Source organism: Thamnophis sirtalis, unplaced genomic scaffold (assembly GCF_051295495.1).
Source record: "Thamnophis sirtalis isolate CommonGarterSnake01/CBP01778 unplaced genomic scaffold, rThaSir2_p1.2 scaffold_7, whole genome shotgun sequence".
Taxonomy (NCBI): Eukaryota; Metazoa; Chordata; class Lepidosauria; order Squamata; family Natricidae; genus Thamnophis; species Thamnophis sirtalis.
This window is the reverse complement of record NW_028261387.1, coordinates 35,248,370-35,271,412: the sequence shown is the minus strand read 5'-3', so window position 1 is coordinate 35,271,412 and position 23,043 is coordinate 35,248,370. Positions and strand designations below refer to the sequence as shown.

At 40.9% G+C, this 23,043-nt stretch overlaps 1 protein-coding gene across 1 annotated transcript in view; it reads left to right on the top strand.

Annotated features, from left to right (window-relative positions):
• SLC5A9 (solute carrier family 5 member 9) overlaps positions 1-23,043 on the top strand; it is a 57,013-nt gene that overhangs the window by 3,474 nt on the left and 30,496 nt on the right. Inside the window, exon 3 of the mRNA XM_087719702.1 lies at positions 2,239-2,310. Within this exon, the coding sequence (XP_087575828.1) occupies positions 2,239-2,310 (72 nt within the window). The remainder of the gene's footprint in view (positions 1-2,238; positions 2,311-23,043) is intronic.

The following is a 23,043-nucleotide window of genomic DNA, read 5'->3' as shown; positions in this document are numbered from 1 at the left end:
GCCCTGCAGAAAGTCACAGGCTTCTTGTTTCTGGTTTTGTTTTATTTTGTGTTTGTTTTGTTTTGTTTTGCCTGATAGCTGCATTAAGGTTGATACACAACTTTAACTAAGGTTGATGCTTCCTAACACAAACCTTAGCTTGAAAATAAATCATTTTCTTTGCAAAAGGGAGACTTCTTATTTATGTTATTTATCGCACAGACAACTGTTTAGTTTCGCAGGTGAATGTATGCACCTTCCTCCTGATACCACAGGTACGAAAGATAGTGGAATGTTCTCCACAGCATTCTTTATTTTCACTGTTGCTCTACAACATTGCTTATAGAAGCAATTGTGGTACTAACAGTATGTTTCAGAAGAGTTGCTGACAAGTAGAAGTTGCCTTACACCAGATCAGCCCATTAATTCATTTAGCCTATTGCTGACAATGACTAACAATAGTTCCCAAAGGTTTTGGGTCAGGGGTTATCAACCCTTATCTGGAAATGCTGAGCAATTGAACCTGAGGGCTTCTGGAGGCAAAGGAAATACTCTCTCATTGAAAGACTGTCCTTAGGTCTTTTCCGAATCCATCACTCCAACTTTCTGCTTTCAGAGAGTGTCGGCAGCCATGTCTGCCTCTTTCATACCCAACATGTGATAAATCCAAACCTCCTCTCTGTAATTTTGCATTTAATATACAAACCTCGAAGTGTTTGGATCTATCACAATCCATCTACACTAACTTAGTGGTGGATGTATTTATTCCTTACATGACGAATGTATTGTGTTCCAGTCTTGAAGATAGTATCGGCCTCAAGTTCACTGTGTTCTGGCATAAAACCTTGAATGCCAGTGTCCCAAGTAGGGAATAAGTATTGAAGCATGCCTGCTATGTGTTGCATACAGTTGAGGCAATATAAAAGACTCATAAATAAATCAATAGATCAAGGTTTAAGGAAAAAGGTGGAGCAGGTAAAACAAACATGTGAATTCTGTTCCATATATTTCTCTGCACTTCTTCCTTGTAGAGAATTTCAGCCAGGAATATTTTCCTATCTTTCTTTCTCCTTGTGCTGTCTATACCCCTTTGAAAAGCTTCTTTGTGGAAGGAAGGAGAAGCCTCCAAGCTGTGTACAATACTGTCTCACATTCCATTTTTTCAATCCCCAGAACCCTTTTGTCTTTAGTACCAAAGTGCACTTAACAGGGGTTTTAAAAACTAAAAATTCCAGCTCCAAAGAGGATAAAAACAAAATCTCAATTGTGACACATGTGGAACATTACCTTAGCCAGAGGAGTCAACAGTGAGATCAAAAGAGCTATGCAGTTGTGGTTGCACATAAAAAAGCAGTGGGGTTTTTATCCCATACTTTCATATACCATCTTGATATTTTTGATTCACCTCCATCCACTGGTGCCTGAAACCTGGCTCACCTATGTTTAAATGTAGCCAGTGCCAACCACATTGGTCTAGGCCCACAACCTAGACACTTTTAGAGGTCTGAAAGGAGAAGGGGTGGAATAAATCTCTTATTCCATTAAATACTTCTTCCTTTCTTAGAAGTAATTTTATTAGAAGAAGATTTTGCATAGGTTTAAAAAATCCAGAAACAAAAAGAAAAAGTTGGAAAAAAGAAGGTTAAAAGAATACAAAAAGGAGATAAGAAAATAAAAGGCAAAATAAAAATATCTAAAGAAATGAGTTGCAATCTTCTTTGAAGGAGTTATAAGCATGATTATCATATTCACCCACCCAAATTATGTATTATAGTTCCCTTTTGTAATAGTATGTGGGAATGATCTTGGAAAACCAGAGATGCTGTCTAGGGAACAATCAGATAAGAAGAAGCAGAGCCCACAGCTGCATAGTGGGCAAAGCAAGAGACTCAGGATGGACCCTCAGACTTAAAAGGTGACCATGGGTGAATTATCTTTTCAGATTTGCAAGATCCTGTTAATGTAGTTTACAATAAAGTGAAATTAGCTTACCTGGCCATGTTTCCTGTCTAATCTACCTGGTAAAGCTGTCACCTTCTTTTCTTAATCAAACATTTAAATAAATAAGTTCTAAAGTCATCAGTTCATATTTTAGCCATTTTTAGGAAAAAGTCCACACAAAGGAGTTCAAGTCATTTATAAAAGAAATTGTAGTTCCCTCCTTCTTTGGTGAATGTCATATCATTCAATTTTCTTAAAATCCAAGCCAGTGTTTTCCTTATTTCAGTATTTTTTTCTTTTTCATTCCTTTTTTTTTAGTCTTCTCTTCGGGCCAGTCGAGGAACAGTTGGAGGCTATTTTTTGGCTGGAAGATCCATGACATGGTGGCCTGTGAGTATAAATACTTTATTGGTTATATTTATGCTTGAAAATATCACAACTCTGATTTTAGATAGATGCCCATCATGTGACATCTGAGAGACACAGAAAACTAATGCTGTTAGAAAAGAAAACTAATGTTCATGGCTATTTGGATTTTTGCAACCTGGATTCTATTTCCTTCCATTCCATTCCATTCCATTCCGTTCCATTCTAATTTATATGCCACCTATCTCCTCAGTAAAGTGACTCTTTGGCAGCTCTAACTTTAAATGCAAGAGATGGAGAAACGATAAAAGGCAGTCTTCCTACATATAACTACCAATATACTTCTAGTTTCGATACATCTAAATGGTAACAAAATAGAACTAAACCAAAACAGAACAACTTCCTGCATCAAACTGATCAGATGCATAGACTACCTTTTTTTTTCTTTCAAAATTCAGATTCTGTCTTTAGAATAAACTAGATAACCCTGTGATCTCTTAGGTCATCCTTGGAGAGGAATGTAGTGTAACTTGATGTAACCAGAAAAAAAAACATTAAATTTTAGACTGATCATATCCATACACCCTGTTCTGCCCCGGGCAATGAGGTTCTGCTCGGGCAGCCAGTTAACTCCACGCTTGGGAATAACTTTCAGATCAAGTTTATTGTCAGGAATCCTTAATAGCAAAACTTACAGTTCAGTGTTAAGATTCTTCTGACTTTCCCTGATCTGTCCCATCACGTAGTGTAAAAAGACATTAATTCCTCTAACCCATGCCGCTGGTGCAAAGCTGCTTCTGGTAGTGCTGATAGCGATTCAGTGAGTGTGCAGTAATAAAACAATTTCCCAGGCAAAATACCCCACTGCCCAATCAGGGAGCACAGATGTGGTCACATGTTATGGGACTACATTTCCCATAAGGTAGTTACATTTCCCATGAGATAGTTGCTTAAAGGAGACAGCTTCTAATTCTTAATTGGCTATATACTGTTGGGACAGCACACACCCCAATACTGTATGATCATCTAAGAAGAGTATATATCTTAAATGGAAAAATAATTGTAGTAGCAAGCAAAATTTAGTAAGTCAATATTTACTTACGTAAACAGGTAAACAGAATGACCCACAGGTAGGCAAAACAGCAGTGGAGCAGGAGCAACTTTTGACTTCCAGCTGACTTTTGCATTGCTTGTGGGAAGTTGACAGAGAGCATTGGCAATCATGATCATGTGACAATGGGGTCATTGCAATACACCTTGAAAGGAAAATGGTGTCCCTAGCAGCCCTGAAAACATTATGCAAAGTCAAGTGTCTTCTCCATTGTGTGCCTACTTACTCTCTTGTTATCCTTTCTTTTCCAATGAATGCAAATATGAATGTCAATTGTCTTCTTGCTAATTATCCCGGAGCTGGGGTGAACATTTCAAAGAATGGGGGAATGAAGGAATGGAGGAAAGCAAAGTACAATCACAGTAATTTCCAACTTGATCATAGAATAACAGAGTTGGAAGGACCTTGGAGGTCTTCTAGTCCAACCTCCTGCTTCAGCAGGAAACCCTACACCACTTCAGACAAATGGTTATACAATATCTTCTTAGTGTTGGAGCATTCACAACTTCTGGCAGCAAGTTGTTCCACTGAGTATTGTTCTAACTGTCAGGAAATTTCTCCTTAGTTCTAAGTTACTTCTCTCCTTGATTAGTTTCCACCCATTGGTTCTTGTCCTGCCCTCAGGTGCTTTGGAGAATAGTTTGACTCTCTCTTCTTTGTGGCAGCCTCTGAGAAATTGGAATCTGGAAACTGCTATCATGTCTCCACTACTCCTTATTTTCATTAAACCAGACATATCCAGTTCCTGCAACCATTCTTCCTATGTTTTAGCCTCCAGTCTCCTAATCATATTTGTTGCTCTTCTTTGCACTCTTTGTAGAGTCTCAACATCTTTTTGACTGCTTCAAGGTCAGCAAGGAATAGCTGAAGGAGCAAGGAGACAACTCAAGGCTGCTGTCATAATGGCTGACTATCCAACCCTGGGTAGTACTATCTTGCTGCTAACTACCTCCCCTTTAAGACTAGAGCCTGTAGTGGAACTCTATAGAGACCCCCCCCAAAAAAAATATTCACTCCAATAAATATTACATCATTTGTCAACCACTTGATCCCCCAGACATTAACTGACCCTCTTTTGATCCCACCTGACATTTATTGACCCCTTGGATGATCCCATTGACCTTTGGGTATCAATATTGACCACTATGGGGAAGCCTTTTTTTTCTTTAATCCCTTAATTTGGGGTGGAGCCATGGCAACTGAATGGAGCTGAGCATTTGCTGGTTGGATGCCTTGCCTGATGCCTGCATGGAGTTTGTAGCAAATATTTTCTCTTTGCGCCCTGATAGAGAGACATCTGTTTAGGATTAAATTCTCAATCTTCCTAGTGGGAGGCAAGCATGTCACCTCTAGACCACTGCACTGCTCGGTGGGGAACCCTATGTTACACTAGCTGCTTTGGGAAAACCCTATGTTACACTAATTCAAAAAAAGAAGTAAAAAAGAGAGTAGACTTAGATATTAGCAGCTATAGTAAATATGCAATAAGGGACATTCAACTCTGCAAATCATAGCCTTGCTGCAGTCTGGAATGTCCACTGGTGTTGATATGGGCTGCCTAAAGTGCAAGACATTTAAGGCTTCAATCACACAGTTGTTGTTACCATCTTGACCTTTTATAGCACTCCATAGATACTTCTGGTGGCCAAATAATTAGTATGCTAAGCACTAGGAGGAGGGGGGGCAATCAACTATACAATAGGCTACTCAGGTAGCCTATTTAAAATACAATGAGACCAAGGAAAGCAATAAAAAACTTTATCTCAAGCAGCATATTTCTGGCAACCAACTGAGGATTTAAATAGCTAAACTTCATATTTGTACACAAACCAATGTACAATGCCACCTGGAATTTATGAAATATTATTGGGTCTTAAAATATGATCACCATGGCTTTGAAAAGAGAATGGGGATAAGGGAAAACCTAGCATAGTCACAAGGGAATAATAGAGATTTTCAAGATTTTTCTTTTAAAATAAAAATAAAAATCCCTCAGGTTCAGAAGAGCTATTATTCTCTTAGCTGAAACTATGGCAAAAATAGGTCCCCCCCCCTTACTGTCTAATAACTTCTTCATTTATTGAGCAACTTTGTAAAGATTGTAGCTTTCTGTGCTAAACCACTTGGATTTAAATCTCCAAAATGATTCACTGGAAAGGCATAAACTTTTTGAAGGACACATTTTCTTTGAAGCAAAAAGGTAATATAATAGTAATTTAAAGGCCCAGAGAAATAAGTGTCAGTGGGATGAATATCTTTTTCACCCTCCCTCAATAATACAATGCTGTAGATCTTTTGAGAGTTTAACTGCAAGCTGAATGTGGCATTGAACTTCAACTTTGGGTTATATGAACTGTAAATTCTATAGACAATGTTCCCCTCCTACCTTTAATAGACACACAAATACACACATATATAAAGGTTTGGTGTGCTTTGTGCCCCAGTGATATTTAACCTATTGTTCACCTACAGTAATATTGTAGGAAATTTAAAAAGCTTACAGGAAGCCAGTTGCACCCAACAACTTCCTTACTAGGTTAAATATCTTGAGAGAAAAGGCAAATTTCATGAGAATTGAGTCCCAGAAGAGCACTGTTCCCTCTAAGGTGCGCGGCTGCGCGGCCGCGCACATGGCAAGAAACCCCCGCGCAGAGGTTTCTAACTGCCGCGCAGATTTCTTTCAAAGTAAACGTAGGGAAGTCCTTTGCAGGCGGCTAGAACTGGCCGCCCGCAAAGGACCTCCCCAAACTTGTTTCAGCGGCAGCTCTCAGCCTGGGCGGCAGCGTCATGCAAGCTGTGGAAGGAGGGGGAGGAGGAGGGAACCAAAGAGAGGCTTTTACCGAGTCTGCGCCCCACAGCCAGGACCGTCCTTGCGCCTCAAGCCGCGTTTCTTCCTGCAAAGCCCTTCTGGCGTCAAGCGGAACTCTCGGGTTGCCCGAAGGGCTTTGCAGGAAGAAACGCGGCTTGAGGCGCAAGGACGGTCCTGGCTGTGGGGCGCAGACCCGGTAAAAGCCTCTCTTTGGTTCCCTTCTCCTCCTCCTCCTCCTTCTTTCTGGAGCCCCTTCCTCAAAGATTTGGTACCAAAGCAATGGCGGTGAGGAAGTTGTGTCTTTTGGATTTTGCACTGTTGTCTTTTCAATGGTTCTCAGACTGGTTGAACCTTTAGCAGCTGGGGTGATATTCTTTACTGTTAAGGTTACAATTGGATGTGTTGGACGAATCTTAAAAGATGAAACTTTTATTAAAACGTTTGACTTAACTAAAAACGTCTTCCTTTTTCTTCTTCTTCTTAAATATGATTTATTTATTTATTTTTACTTCAGAAGTTTGATGACCGTTGTATAAACTAATCCAACCTAAATGTAGAGGAGGAGGAGAAGGGGGGGGATTTAAAAAGAGCAGAGGAAAAAGAAAAGAAAGCATGAAGAAAACATAAAGAAAGGGATGGGAGGGAGGGAAGGAAGGAAGGCACTTTATGTTGAAACAGAAAATATTATATAAGGAAGAAAATGGAAATAACTTAGGAAGGAAGGAAGGAAGGAAGGAAGGAAGGAAGGAAGGAAGGAAGGAAGGAAGGAAGGAAGGAATTGCACTTAATATTGAAGGAAAAGAGAATGAAGGAAAAAGTATTGGAAGGATTGAAAGAAGGAAGGAGGAACAAAGAATTACACTTAAAATTGAAATGGAAAAGAAAATATAATGAATGAAAGAAGAAGTATAGGAAGGAAGGAAGGAAGGAAGGAAGGAAGGAAGGAAGGAAGGAAGGAAGGAAGGAAGGAAGGAACAAAGACTGTTGAAACAGAAAAGATAATATAAGGAAGAAAATGGAAAGACGTATAGGAAGGAAGGAAGGAAAAAAGGAAGACAATGTTGAAATGGAAAAGAATATAAGGAAGAAAATGGAAAAAAGTATAGGAAGAAAGGAAGAAATGTACTTAATATTGAAACAGACAAGGGAATGAAGGAAAAAATATTGGAAGGATTGAAAGAAGGAAGGAAGAATGGAAGGAACAAAGACAATGTTGAAATGGAAAAGAATATAAGGAAAAAAATGGAAAAATGTTAGGAAGGAAGAATTACACTTAATATTGAAACAATTGAATATAATGAAGGAAAAGGAAACAGGAATAAGGGAGGGACGGAGGACTTCAGCTCCCAGAATTTCCCTGGCTGAAGAATTCTGGGAACTGAAGTCCACCCCTCGTAAAGTGACCAAGGCTGGGAAAAGAATCCGCACTAGGGACAATGCAAGCTATGCTTCACCCCGTCAGTCCATCTTAGCGTGCAAGAAAGACATCAGACAACGCCATAGTTGCTATGGTAGCATTTGTCTATGCGCAGCGATGCTCTCCTGGTCTTTATGGGTGGGAGGGGGGCAGTTGAGCTGTGATGCTAATCCCCTCGTGGGAACACAGAGGGTGGGAGAAGAGAACCAAAGAATTTCAAACTCCAAGGTTCTGGAGTGGAGAATAAGGGGATCAACTTTGTCTAAATGATATTGACATATAAAGAACGGTTGTAGGAACTGGGTATGCCCAGTTTGATGAAAAGAAGGACTAGGGGAGACATGATAGCAGTCTTCCAATATCTCAGGGGTTGCTCCAAAGAAGAGGGGGTCAAACTATTCTCCAAGGCACCTGAAGGCTGGACAAGAAGCAATGGATGGAAACTAATCAAGGAGAGAAGCAACCTAGAACTAAGGATAAATTTCCTGACAGTGAGAACAATTAACCAATGGACCAACTTGCCTCCAGAAGTTGGGAATGCTCCAACACTGGAAGTTTTAAAGAAGATTTTGGATAACCATTTGTCTTAAGTAGTGTAGGGTTTCCTGCCTAGGCAGGGGGTTGGACTAGAAGACCTCCAAGGTCCCTTCTGTCATTCTATTCTACGATTAGGGGACTGGAGGCTAAAACATATGAAGAATGGTTGCAAGAACTGGGTATAATGAAAAGAAGGAATTGGGGAGACATGATAGCAGTCTTCCAATATCTCAGGGGTTGCCACAAAAAAAGAGGGAGTCAAGCTATTCTCCAAAGCACCTGAGGGCAGGACAAGAAGCAATGGGTGGAAACTAATCAAGGAGAGAAGAAACTTAGAACTAAGGAGAAAATTCCTAACAGTTAAAACAATTAACGGAACAGCTTGCCTCCAGAAGTTGTGAATGCCCCAACACTGGAAGTCTTTAAGAAGATGTGGGATAGCCATTTGTCTTAAGTGGTGTAGGGTTTCCTGCCTAAGCAGGGAGTTGGACTAGAAGACCTCCAAGGTCTCTTCCAATTCTATTTCTATTGTATTCTCTATATTCTATTCTTTCTCTATTCTATTCTAATCTCTTCTGAACTAAATGTTTATCTAGAACTCAAATAAATAGCTGCTTTTTGGTTTTATTTTTTAATATTTATCAGTCTCTCTTTTATTCCATACTTCTGGTTGAAAGACTATTCTATGTCATGCTAAACAAATGCATATTCTAGTGGTGGTGGGGGCTCGTTGGCATCTTCAGCAGCAGCCCTGCCTCCTGTGAAAAAACCGAAGATGGAGCAGATCCACGCAGATGATGTTGCTGCAACATGACTGGAGGAGGAATTCTGGGAGTTGAAGTCCACAAGGCTTAAAGCTGTCAGGTTTGAAGACCCCTGGGGTTTTTTTCCTAAAGGGTTAGGGGTGCGAGGGTCTTGTAACTTGACAGCTTTAAGACTTGCACGCTTCAATGCCAGAGTTTCTGAGCCAACATTTTGGTTGCTAAGCAGGACCATTGTTAAGTGATACTGATATTATATAACACTTTTAATTAAGCGGGTACCTTGAATAAACATAACTTTGAGTTTCAAATAATACTGATTTCGTTGTTGTCTTAGGTGACATCTGTGAAAAAAATTCAGGTGCTCAGGCATGAAAATGTGCCGCTCAAACACTATACTTTTCCGCTCACACTGAAAAAAAATTAGAGGGAACATTGCAGAAGAGATATGTTGATTTGTTTTTATGAAGACTCCATATTGATTTTTGACCCACTCCCAACTAATTGAGTTCTGCCCTTAAGAAGACCAAATGTTGCTTTGTGTTTTTAATTCTTAAAAAGAAAAGAAAACCCCACTATTCATTATGATGAGATGCTATACCTAAGAAGCAAATTTAGTCATCTAATCTCACAGCCATATTTCTTTTTGTTTGAACAAAGAACTGGACAGATGACACTTAGAAGATTCATTGTAAGCATCAGCATACAATCTGTTAGTTCAAAATATCTGAACTTTCATTTTTAAACAACATCAATCATACCAAGCAACTTCAAGTAGCTTTCAATGCCTATGTAAGCTTGCAATCCTAAGGACACACACATCCCATGCAAGCATGCATATATACAGTACATATAATAAAAATAGCATTTAGAAGATTACATTTTCTCCTTTCAAAGTGAAATCTCTTATGGTCTCTCTGTGATTTCTCACCCATCCACCCCTTTTCTTTTCTGAGAGTTCAATGTTCCCTCCAATTTTTTTTCAGTGTGTGTGGAAAAGTATAGTATTTGAGCAGCACATTTTCATGCCTGAGCACCTGAATTTTTTTCACAGATGTTTCACAGAGCAATTGATTTATAGGATCTGAATTGGAATGAAGAAAAATGGTTTTGTCCATGAGTGTGTGTGTATGTTTGAGTGAGCGAGGGGTCTGGTAAGGGAACTGCGCCTATTTAGGAAAGAAGGTACATTATTGCAAACATGATCAATCGAAGATAAGCATGGGGACAGAGAGAAAGTGATAAAAGAGTGGAGAGAGGAAGAAAAAAAGAGGGAAGAGAGACAGAAAGAGACAGAGAAGGACAGAGAAAGTGACAGAAGAGTGGGAAAGAAGGAGAGAGAAAGAGAGACAAAGAGAAAGAGGATGAGAGAGACAGAAAGAGACAAAGAGGAGAGAGAAGGGAGGAGAGAGAAAATGAAGGAAGAATGGAAAAGAAGAAGAAAGAAAGAGAAGAGAGACAAAGAGAAAGAGGATGAGAGAGACAGAGAGAGAAGAGAGGAAGACGAAAGAGTAAGAGAACATCTCATTTCAACCCTGAGGTGCAAATATTCTCTTTGATTGGTAATTTTATTTGTCCATTTACTATCCAATACTCTCATTTCTCCTTAAGTTCATCAAGAATTCCCTTCTTTTTATTGAATTTATCACAATACCGTGAGAACAACTTTTTCAGCATAGCTTTACAGCTATTTAAAATATATAGTAATTTAGGTCAGGTTTTCAGAACATTAGTCTATTTATGTCACTAAGTGCAAAGAAACAGATTCAGAAAGTTGGCTTCCCTTTTTGTAATTGCCTATTGCCTGCTTAACTTTTTACCTACATTTTTGATAACTGATATTCACATTGACCCAAGAAGCCCATCGTAGAAAGAAACCCTCCCTATGAACTTTGTTGGGTTTCCATGGAATGAAGTTTGATCTTTTTCTCAACCATACAGTAGCATATTCTTTCTAAGGAGGATATAATCAAGATAGTCCATAATTGCCTCTCAATCTAACAGCGATTGACAATCTCTTTATATTTCAACTCTAACTCTTTCAGTCTTAAAGGTTTGGTGAGGAGAAATCCAAAAATTCTTTTAAAGAGGAAAAAAATGCTTGCACAATTGCACCCATTGAGACATGTATATATACACAACACACAGAGAAACAAGGTGCTAAGTCTGCCCACTAACTAACTAACTAATTAACTAACTAACTAACTCTCTCTCTCTCTCTCTCTCTCTCTCTCTCTCTCTCTCTCTCTCTCTCTCTCTCTCTCTCTCTCTCTCTCTCTCTCTCTCTCTCTCTCTCTCTCTTCCCTCACTCTCGCTGACATCCCGGACAGATGAGAGGGACTGCAGAGGGTCTAGGGCAGCGAGTCATTCGGTGGGAAAGTTGCCTCTTGGAAGGAATGACCCGGCTTCGCTCCCACTTTCAATCTGCCGCCCAACGACCAAACGGAGAAGCGGAGACAGGAGGTCATTCCTTCCAAGAGGCACGTTTCCCATTGAATGACTCACTGTCCTAGACTCGAGGAGACCCTCTGCAGTCCTTCTCATCTGGCCGGGATGCCAGTGAGAGTGTTGGGCTGAAGGAAGGAGGGATACACACGCTCTCCCTCTCCCTCACTCCCTCCATCCCCTCATCCTCCTTCTCCTATTCCCTCCCTCCCCCCTCTCTCTCTCAAATGGCAAATCTGAGCAGCCACTCCTGGGAGCCCGTCCCATGCCTTCTCCCAACCCCCACACCCCTTCTCTCAGCTACTTTCTGCCTTGTGATTGCTGTCTCCAGGCTGGCTCTCCTCTCCTATTATCGTGGAAGGCATCTCACAAAAACCTCTGGGCGGCAGTTGGAAACTGCTGCGCAGTGTTTTGTTGCCATGTGCGTGGCCGCACACCCGCGCAGCTTAGAGGGAACATTGGTTATATTTATTCCTTTGCACTTTGGAGCCCTAAGCAAAGACTTTCTCACCTTTGGGATAGTTAAAATATTAATACTGGATAAGACTAGAAACCTTTCTCTGAAGCCAGAACTGATAACATCTCAGGTGGGATGTAAAGAGACTGACTGTGCAATATGCATTTGTATCTTAAGGAAATAAAGATGTTCCCTTCCCAAAGACACATATCTTTATTGTGGCAAGATTAAACAGGAGCTGGCAGACATGATCTCAGAACCACTGAACCATATCTTTGAAAGATCATGGAGCATTGGACAACTTTAAAGGGACTGCAAGACAGTTGATCTAGTTCCTGTCTTCAAAAAAAGGGAGGGGTGGTAAATGGATCTAGAAAATAACAGGCCAATAAGTCTGACATCAATACCTGGGAAGATCCTGGAAAAGATAATTAAGCAACAACTCTGTAAACACCTAGAAATAAGTAAAGTTATTACTAGAAGCCAACATGGGTTTGTCAAAAACAAATCATGGTAGAAAAATCTTATTGCATTCTTTTACAAAGTGGCTAAATTAGTGGACCAGAGAAATGCTATGGACATAGTATACTTAGATGTCAGTAAAGCATTTGACAAAGTAGACCACAACCTACTTCTTGGTGAGATAGAAAAATGTGGGATAGGCAGCACCATCAGGACACAACTCATCTTCTATTCCACTATAGAAAACCAACATAACACTTCATCCTCCACACACCCTTTCTTCTCCCCCTCCAACTTTCATTTCTCCCCTCCAGCATCCCCCTCTTCTACTTCCCCTCCCCCTCAGACATTCCTTTCTCCCCTTCCCTCCATCTCACCCTCCTTACATTCCCCTCTCACTCCCGCTCTACTCCTCCCTCTTCTTTCCCTCTACTCCTCGCTTCGGTGTATTTCTACTATTCATTAATCTATTCGATTTGTATTTCATACTAAAATTGAAAGAAAAGGGAAAAAAAGGAAAATAAAAGGAAAAGAGAAAAAAAAGAAAAAAGAGCAGCAGTATACAAGTGCATTCTTATTGTTTTGGAAATTGAAACTATATTTCCCCCCTCCCCCCAGTAAACCCCCCTCCCAAGCCCCCTTCCGACTTCCCAGATCCCATGCCCAGCATAGTTTTTTATCAAACACAGTCTAGAGTATATTGAAACCAAATAGATTAAAAATTAAAAGATAAAAGATAAAGGGGAAAAAAAAGGAATAAAAAAAGAAAAAAGAAAAAAAGAAAAAAAGGAAAAAATCAATAAACTCTCTACATTGAACTCAGCTTCCCATCATTATTAAAACTTAAACAATGTACATCATTCCTAATCTCAATTAATTTATTACTTGCAGGATTTCAAACTATATTGAAACCAAATAAGTTAATCAAATAGAATTCTACTCTAGCTAGGGACCTTATCTCTTTGTCTAAATATCTGTCTGTTTCCAAACCTTTAATTTGTCCCTTTTACCTCCTTCTCTAAAAAGCAGTTTAAACACATCTCAAATACTTCTCTCAGTTTCCTTTTCCAACTCTTCTCATCCTACCTCACCCGTGTCCATATATATATATTATTTTCATCCGTACTCCTCTCATATTTGCTCCGCCTTCCTGCACACTCCCTGGGTATATCCTTCCAGACATTATATTCCAATAACAGTTTATATAAAAATCAACTTACTTTCTGGCTCAAAATAAGCTCTAATTGAACCTTCACTACCCTCCCATCTACACCAGGCGTCCCAACTCTATTCAATCTAAACCACAACTTCACCCTCCTCACCCTAGAAAATAAATCATAAACAATTTATATAAAAGTTCAGAGTTATCCATCAAGTCTTTTTTAAGTCTCATACAATATATTTTCCGAGGAAATCAGCGTCATTTCTTTCAGCCTTAATGTCTCTTCATCGGTATACCACTATACCATTTTATACAAGACAGAAGTCACAAAGTATTATTCAAATTAAAATTAAGCAAATGTTTTGGAAGCATAACTAAATCCTTGTTCTCTGCTCCTCTGCCCTTCTGGAGGGGGAAAATGATACCTCCCGCCTTGTAGTTGTGTGTTTTGTTGTTTCTCTTCTACTTCTCCTTGTCTTTGTCCAAGTCCGGGTAATTCAGGAAGTCCCGCCTTTAGGATCTTATAGTAAAAGTCTCGGGCTTCCCAAACAGAATTGAGGCGATGTTTTTTGTCATCAAGTGTAACTGTAATACCAAATGGCACCTCCCATCTGTACTGTATCTGATTATTTCTGAGTTCTTTAGTTAGAAAAGCATAGTCTCTCCTGGCTCTTAACATTTGGGGTGGTATTTCTTTGAAAACGATCAAGTCCTGTCCATAATTCGCAGCCTGTTATTGTAAAACTCTTGTAGTATCGCGTTTCTGGATTCTCTTGTAGCAAAATATATAATTATATCTCTCGGAAGCTGTCTCTGTTTTGCTGCCCACGAATTATGGCAGTAAATTTTTTGGATCTGCCAATCAAAGTTGAGTCCCGGACTTCCCACCAAACGACTGAAAGCCTCAAAAAAGGTCTGTTTCAAATTCTCCTGTTCATTTTCACGCAATCCCCTAACTCTTATTGCAAATGCAGTCTTTTTATAATTTGTCATAACAAGTTGTCTTTCTGCGTTTTCAACTTCCTGTTGCAACATTTCAATTTTAGATGTCAGATTAGAATTAGCTTCTTCCAAAATCTCCAGTTTATCTTCCATTCCTGCAATATAATCTGTCATTACAGTTATGACCCCGATCATATCCTCCTTTGTTTGAGCAATCTTGGCATCAAGCTTATCACATAATTCCGAGATAAGTTGCTTCATTTCCTCTCTAAATTCTTTAAGAGTTTCAAAAAGAAATTCTTTCGTTAACAAATCTCCAGTAGAGGGCGTAGAAGGCAAAAGCTGTGGCTTTATAGCAATTGCTTGGGATGTATTGTTAAAAAAACGTTTAGACTGCTTTGATTTGGGAGCCATTATAAAAAGGAAACAAACAAAGTCTCTGCTCACCTTGATTTAAGATAAAATACTTTCAATAAACTTTTGGCAATTAGTAAAGAGAAGTCTTCAGGAAAACAGGGCTAATTAAATATATCATATATCAAATGCGGAAGCTATAAAATCGCCATTTTGAAAAGCAGTTAGACAAAGGAGTTTTTTATAAAATTGAAGCTGGTATTTTGAATAATAATAATAATAATAAAGGCTTCTCAGGAATGGTCGCTGCTCGGATTGATTTTAAATAGCTTAGTTTTGTCCTGAGGGGGGGGGGGCGACCTGCCTTGAGCTGAAAAAAAAACAGCTGAGAAGATCTGGCTGGAGTAAAAAAAAAACTCAGCTTTTGTTGAACCTCTTCTCCGTTCACAGCGAAAAACAAAAAGCTGTGAACTACAAAGAGGATTCTAACGACTGAGTTCCTCCCTGCTCCTTTCTTACCTGAAAGGAGAGATATCTATAGATCTTGTAGATATACAGACCAGAACTCTGAGGGCAGCTCTGTTGAGCCACCGGCAACGGCAGACCCCTCCCCCGGAAGCTCCCTTCAATATTTTTTAAAAGAACCTGGCAGGGAAGTTGTAAACTTTAACATTGCAAATTATTTATAATTAGTAGCCTCATTTTAAGTGACACAGTTTATCACCTTGGCACATGATTATCTCATCCTATTTCTATTTAATTAAACTATGCTTCTGTCAAAAACTGGGATCTCCTATCTGCTGTCTTACACATTTATACCTTGATTATTGCTACTGCAACTTATAAATACTAGTTAAAGTAAATACCAAGGTGTTTCCTGATTCTTGTCACCTACAATATACAATATACATTCTGTATATTTTAACTACAGCTACTATTAACATACATCCTTTTGTACTGCTATTTAAACTATGCACTCTACTACTTGTCAAGGAAGCTTTGTCTTTCACAGAAGCATCAACTGAAGTTTCAACCACCCTGATTAAATATTTGCCCAAAGATCTATTTTCATGGAACAGTTACTATAGCACTTTCAGATCCACAAATATTTTGGCTTGAGAAGTTCCTGCTTCTTATGGGACCACCCAGAAGTTTATGGAACAGCTAGCTATCATGATAGGGTCCCTTGGGTCTTTGGTGAATGGGGCCAATGTTATATACAGAAATGGAGGCAGGAAAGCAAAGGAACCCATCGTGCAAAAGCTGAGAGCAAGTTTTTATCCCCCTCTGTGAGGTTTGGTCTGGCCTGAGTTTTTGGTAATACTGAAACCCTGGGTCCAAGATTTGATAAATTCTCAAATGGGTTCAGCAAGGCCAATTCTTCCTGTTCAGATCTTCAGTGACTTCAAAAGTATATTCCCTGGTTTTCTTGCTAATCATGTAGCTTGCCCATTCACTGTTTGTAAAATGATAGATTTTCTATTTCTGTTTCCAAATAATCACACAGCATGTTTTTTCTCAATAGATTTGTGCCATATTTGTCCCAGTATTAGTTAATGATGCTATATTATTTTTAAAGTTTGATAGCACCAGACCTTATATATTCTATATTTAAGGAGTCCAACCAGTTTTAAAGTATTATAAACAGCAGGAAATCCAGAAATACAGTACGGTAGACCATGTGATTGAAGATCTATCCCTTTTAAAAAGGTGCCACAAACAAATAAAAGGGATAGGGCTTCTATTATACAGTTAAGTTCCCATCCCCTCCTCCAAATTCCCCCCAATTGATAATTGAATCATAAATCTGATGAATGGAATGACATATTGATGGAAATCTTGAAAGTCACCTCTATTTGGCCAAAGGTGCTATCCAGGAATCATTTGAAAGGCTCTGATAATTTTCAAATGCCCATGATAGCTGCTTGAACTGGCATTACAGATTTCCATACTGCTGTCAGCTGTCTATTTATTTATTTATTTATTTATTTATTTATTTATTTATTTATTAATAAAATTTATAGGCCACGCAATCCTGAAGGACTCCGGGCAGCTTACAAAAAGAAGAGGAAAAAGAAATAATAAAAAATAAAAAAGACAGATTTAAAATCGCAACACATGCACTCGTTCTGATTGGGGCTGGACCTCAACAATGAGGTCAACAGCCCCAGGCCTGCCGGAATAGCCAGGTTTTAACAGTTTTCTGAAGGCCATGAGAGTGGGTAAGGTCCGGATCTCTGGGGGTAGCTCATTCCAAAGGGTCGGAGCAGCCACAGAGAAGGCTCTCCTCCGGGCAGCCGACATTGTCGGTGGGATCTCCCTGGCTGCTGGGAGGTATGTGGCAGTAGACGGTCTCGCAGGTACTAAGCCATATAGGGCTTTAAAGGTAATAACCAACACCTTGAATTGCGTCTGGAGACCAATAGGTAGCCAGTGCAGCTCGCGGAGGATAGGTGTAATGTGGGTGTACCTCGGTACATGCAATATCACTCACGCGGCTGCATTCTGGACTAGTTGCAGTCTCCGAACACTTTTCAAGGGTAGCCCCATGTAGAGCGCATTGCAGTAATCCAGACTTGAGGTGACAAGGGCGTGAGTAACCGTTTGAAGTGCCTCCCGATCCAAATAGGGCCGCAATTGATGCACCAGGCGAACCTGGGCAAAGGCCCCCCTGGTCACAGCTGACAGATGCTGTCCCAGTGTCAGCTGTGGATCCAGGTGGACCCCCAAATTGTGGGCCCTCTCTGAGGGGTGTAAATTTTCACCCCCCAGGATTAAGGATGGACTATGTGGGCTGTCCTTTGGGGGCAGCATCCACAGCCACTCAGTCTTGTCAGGATTTAGTGCAAGTTTGTTCACTCCCATCCAGATCCTGACAGCTTCCAGGCATCGGCACATCACGTCCGCCGCTACACTGAGCTGGTACGGGGCAGAGAGACACAATTGCGTATCTTCTGTATATTGATGGTACTTAACCCCTGCTGTCGAATGATCTCACCCAGCGGCTTCATGTAGATGTTAAATAGGAGGGGGGACAAGACCGAATCCTGTGGCACACCACATTTAAGGGGCCTAGGGGTTGACCTTTGCCCCCTGACCAACACCGACTGCAACCTGTCAGAGAGGTAAGAGGAGAACCACCATAAAACGGTGCCTCTCACTCCCACCTCTTCCAGCCGTCGCAGCAGGATACCATGGTCGATGGTATCAAAGGCCGCTGAGAGGTCAAGAAGCACCAGGATAGAGAAATGTCCTCTATCCCTAGCCCGCCAGAGATCATTGGTCAGTGCGACCAAAGCGGTTTCCATGCTGTACCCAGGCTTGAAACCAGACTGAAAGGACTCTAGATAATCCACTTCATTCAAGGTCCGTCGGAGTTGAAGCGCCACCACTTTCTCGACAACCTTCCCCAGAAAAGGAAGGTTGGAAAAAGGACGATAGTTCTTGAGAATAGCTGGGTCCAGAGAAGACTTCTTGAGGAGGGGTCTCACCACTGCTTCCTTTAATGGACGTGGGAAAGACCCCTCCTGCAAAGATGCATTCGTAATCATCTGGAGCCAGCCTCGTGTTACCTCTCTGCTGGTTGAAACCAGCCAGGAGGGGCACGGGTCCAGTAAACAGGTGGAGGCACTCATCGCTCCCATGGCCTTGTCCACTTCCTCAGGAGTGACAAACTCGAACTCATCCCAGCAAATCTGACCAAGACTCTCCCTCGGCATCTCCGCTGGTACTGCCCAAGTGGAGTCCAGGTCTGCCCGAATCTGAGTGATTTTATCTGACAGAAACTGAACAAACTCCTCAGCTCTTCCCTGCAGGGGTTTCCCCGCCTCCTCACCTTTCAGGAGGGAGCGGGTCACCCTAAACAGGATGGCTGGGGAAGATTCCGTGGATGCAATAAGAGCGGGAAAATGTATACATTTTGCCACCCGTATCACCACTAAATAAGTCCTGATAAAGGCTCTTAATAGTGCTCAGTCAGATTCGGAGTTACTAGCCCTCCAGCATCGCTCTAGGCGTCTCTTTTGGCACTTCATCTCCCGGAGTTGCTCGGTAAACCAAGGTGCCCTCCTGGATCCACTGCCGCGGAGAGGCCACAAAGGCACAATCCAATCCAGTGCCTCAGCCGCCGCAACATTCCAGGCAGCGACCAAGGACTCTGTCGAATTGTGGACAAGGGAGTCAGGTATCTCTCCAAGCTCCTTCTGAAATCCCTCAGGGTCCATCAGGCGCCTGGGGCGGAACCACTTAATCGGCTCCACCTCCCCCTGTGATGGGGGAGTAGCATCCTAAAGTCAAGCCTCAGCAAGGAGTGATCTGACCATGACAAGGGCAAGGTCTCTATTCCCCTTAATTCAAGATCACGTCTCCACTGCCCCAAGAGAAATACAAGGTCGAGTGTGTGTCCCGCTCTATGAGTTGGACCCTGAACTACTTGGGTCAAGTCCATGGTTGTCATGGAAGCCATGAACACCTGTGCCCTATCAGAGTGTTCACCCAGAGATGGCAGATTGAAGTCCCCCAGTACCATTAGTCTGGGGAACTCCACTGCCAACCCGGCTACTGTCTCTAGGAGCACAGGCAGGGCTGTTGTGACGCAGCTGGGAGGTAGGTACATCAAGAACAAGCCCAATTGAACCCCTAGGTCCAACTTCAAGAGGAGACACTAACACCCCACAATCTCTGGGGAGGGATCCTGCGAGGAGCTAACGACCTTCGGATAATAACTGCTACTCCCCCGCCCCTTTTTGGTGTCGTGGTTGGTGGAGCACCTGGAACCCATCTGGGCACATTTCTGAGAGGGGGACTCGTCCCTCTTGGTCCAGCCAGGTTTCAGTTATACATGCCAGGTCTGCCTACACTAATAGTCCCCAAAGTGGGGTGTACAATTATTTATTTTATTGATTGATTGATATGTATATACATAGTCCAGGAATGCAGGAAGAAAATGTTAGAATGTTGTATTTCCATTTAATGTTTATACTTAAAAAGCAGGAAATTAAGCTGCATTAATAGTGAACTGAATATATAAACTACATATTTGAAAGATATTTTAAAGCATTTGCAATATAAATGCTTTATAGTACATGCAGTATGCCAATATATATGCAGTAGTACATGCATATAATATATCAATAAATAAGAAAACATCCATTTGGAATTCATGCTCTTTTTTCTTCTTTCAGATGGCATTGATAAAATCAGAAAGTTTGGAGACCAGTGGTTCAGACTAATCTGCAGGATTATATATAAGAATGTCCAAGAATTGCTTTGTAGGTTCTGTTGGGAATAAATCGAATAAATCAAGCCCAACAGATCAATAGCAATACTAAATGCTATGCACAAGCCAAGTTCAGTGGGTATTTGTCTTTGCTTTTAAAATCCTTATAGGCAGCAGGCAGAGATTCCACCAGCATTTAAAAACGTAATGAAATGATGAGGTGGCTCTTTTGCTGGGACAAACCAGGAAGTGGTATAATTAAAGCAGGAAATGTTTGGGGCATTTTTGTTGCAGAAAATGACAGGCGTTAGATTTCTCAGGATACAGGGAAAGTTTATTTGGCAGCCAGGTTCAGAAAGCTAGCCCATGGCTTAGCATTGCAAGTTCTGAACCCCCTTAATTATCGAAGCACACATTCTTATACATTCTCAAAAGCATTGCAACACGGAAATACTTAACACATTTCTTAGTGGTTACCTTGAGGAGAAAACCTTATAAGGAGATGGGATCTTACTTCTCCTTTTGTTTCAGGTATGGCTTACGTGTTATTAACGAACTTTAATTGAACTTTGTGGTTTGGACTTTCAACACAAGTTTCGACATAGGGACGTTGGCGAGAACATCCTGTGGTTAGTGAATGGGGACACTTCCTTTAAGTAACTTCTAACTGTCCCTGTTATTCTATTGCAAGTTCCAACTCTTGTCTATGTGACTTTTAATATAGAAGTAAAGGGGTTCTAAGAGGCTGTCCAGCCTGACCCAGTAGCTTTCACACTTAATGTCCAAATCTCACTTTACGGCTGCTTTATCCCCCCCTTCTAGACTCTATTAATACCCACAATTGAGTCTAGCCTGTTAGATTAAAAATACAAGCATGCAGAATACAGAATAGCAAATCTTATAGCACATCAATACACATCTTAGGGCTTGTCTTCCAGAATCACTTTCCCTTCTTCTATGAGTGCAATTTGAATATAGGAGCTAGTATCTGAAGCTTCATCTTCCATGAGGGTATGTGGGATTAAGCTTTCCATTAACATTAACTCCTTTTCAGCCCGTATCTCTTTTACAGACCTCATAACAAGCTGTTTAAGCAAGGATATTATGGAAGGGATAATATCTTGCAATTCCACATAATAAAAGCAACAGCATTTGTTTAATCCAACCTGTTTCTGGTAGCCAAGAGAACCATTCAGAGTCTTGTGGTCTTTAACCAATTGAGGAAGCTGGGTTTCGTAGTTCTTTAACTACCCCTCCCCAGATCGCTCTTGATTTATTCATATAGAAACAGCAATCTTCTCCCAGGAATACACATAGCCCACGTTTTTCAGCAGTTAAAATATGTATGACACGCCAGTTCACAATTTGGTTCAGGCTTTCTTGGAATTCTTCTGACAGCTGCCTGAACTGTGTAATGGAGTGGGTCATTCCACCTACACCTGTTCCAACTGCAGTCCTTATTCTCAAGATTGCTAATAGCGGAATTAGGAGCTGCACTCTTTTCTGGACATGTCCCATGAGGGGTACAGGGAAGGTCTGTTCCCTACTTACCACCCATTTTAGGGAGGTTTATTAGAGTGCATGTGCCAGTCCAATTGGTGCATAAACATAGATATGCATTTCTCCCACATAGAAAGAAAACTCCATTTTCTCCTACACATATGCTGATGTTCATGGAGAAGGCATGGGCTCGGAGGTTTCTTCCATTAGTCCAGACTTGTAAGATTCCTGCTAGGATCATATCACTCAGGAGTTATAATGGAACTTCTTGATTAGGATCCATTAACTTATTCCTGAGGCCTGGTCCTTCAAAGAGATATTGCAAAAGTAAACACAAATTCCCATATTGGATTGTTTTGAAAGCCAAACAGGAATTCAGGGTGGGTGGAATGGCCTTGGGCAGCTTCCAGTGGTCAAATTTCCCTCCCTTCGGTTTAAAAAAACAAGTGGAGGTGACTTTCTGTTGGAAGATCTTGTGAGCAGAGACATGATGCAAATCAATTTTACATCTACAAGGATTTTCCTGGGGGCAAGATACATTTCAGATGGGCATTGTTCCTCTGATAGGAACAGGAATGCCAGGCTCCTATTATACTGCAAAGAACCCATTCCCACGGTTCCTCAAACATAAGTGTCGACAGAAGATTCACACTCCTCTTTGTCACAGTCAATGATTTTAGCCTCAGCAACTGTCTTCCTCTGGAGGGGGCAATTCCTGGGGATGAATATGCAATACACAATTAAGTACATTCACTAAAGCAAGAGATAAAGTAGTTATGACTATGAATACTTGGCTTGCCATTTCCTGACAGGTGCTCAAACTTTCTAATACATCTTATAGCTAATAAATGGAACGTTGTCTTCCTTCCTTCAATTCTTCAGTCGTACGTTGAGAAGTCAGCTTCCAGAGGGTGACTTCAGTAGGCTTCTTCTTCTGCCCTGTAAGAGCTTACCATTGCCGGTAGGGAAGCTTATAGGGAGTGTTTCTTTAAAGCATATCACTAGAGGATGGGCTTCATCCTGGTCTGCCTTCCAATACACATCAGCAGCTGGCTTAACTTGAGTCCAGTGAATCCAAAACTTGCATTCCAACACTTTTATTTACATGACCACAGTATACGGGTCCTTCCATCTAGGTTTCAAATTCTTCTCCTTTCCAGTGTTTTTCCTATACTTTTTCTCCCACCTGAATATTATGACTAGGGGTGGTCAGACATGGTGGACTGAGGGACACACAGTATTGCTGGATTTCTTGTATTTCTTTTCAGTTCTCTCACCATTTTGGTTCACCCATAAGGCCCCTATTTGACCTAGGTGCCCTATATGATTTTTCAAGTTAGCACTTATAACTGGGGGTCTCCCAAACATCACTTCAAAAGGAGATAACCCAATTCCCTTTTGCATAGAGTATCACACAGACTAAAGTGCCATTGGCAATGCATTCACCCATTTATGACTACAATTGCCTTATATAGCCCACACTTGGGCATGTCTGTGAAATCAATAGCTAATGAATCCATGGGATAATATCCTTTGAGTTGACTTGAGCACACATGCTACACCTTTCACTTACATGGGCACA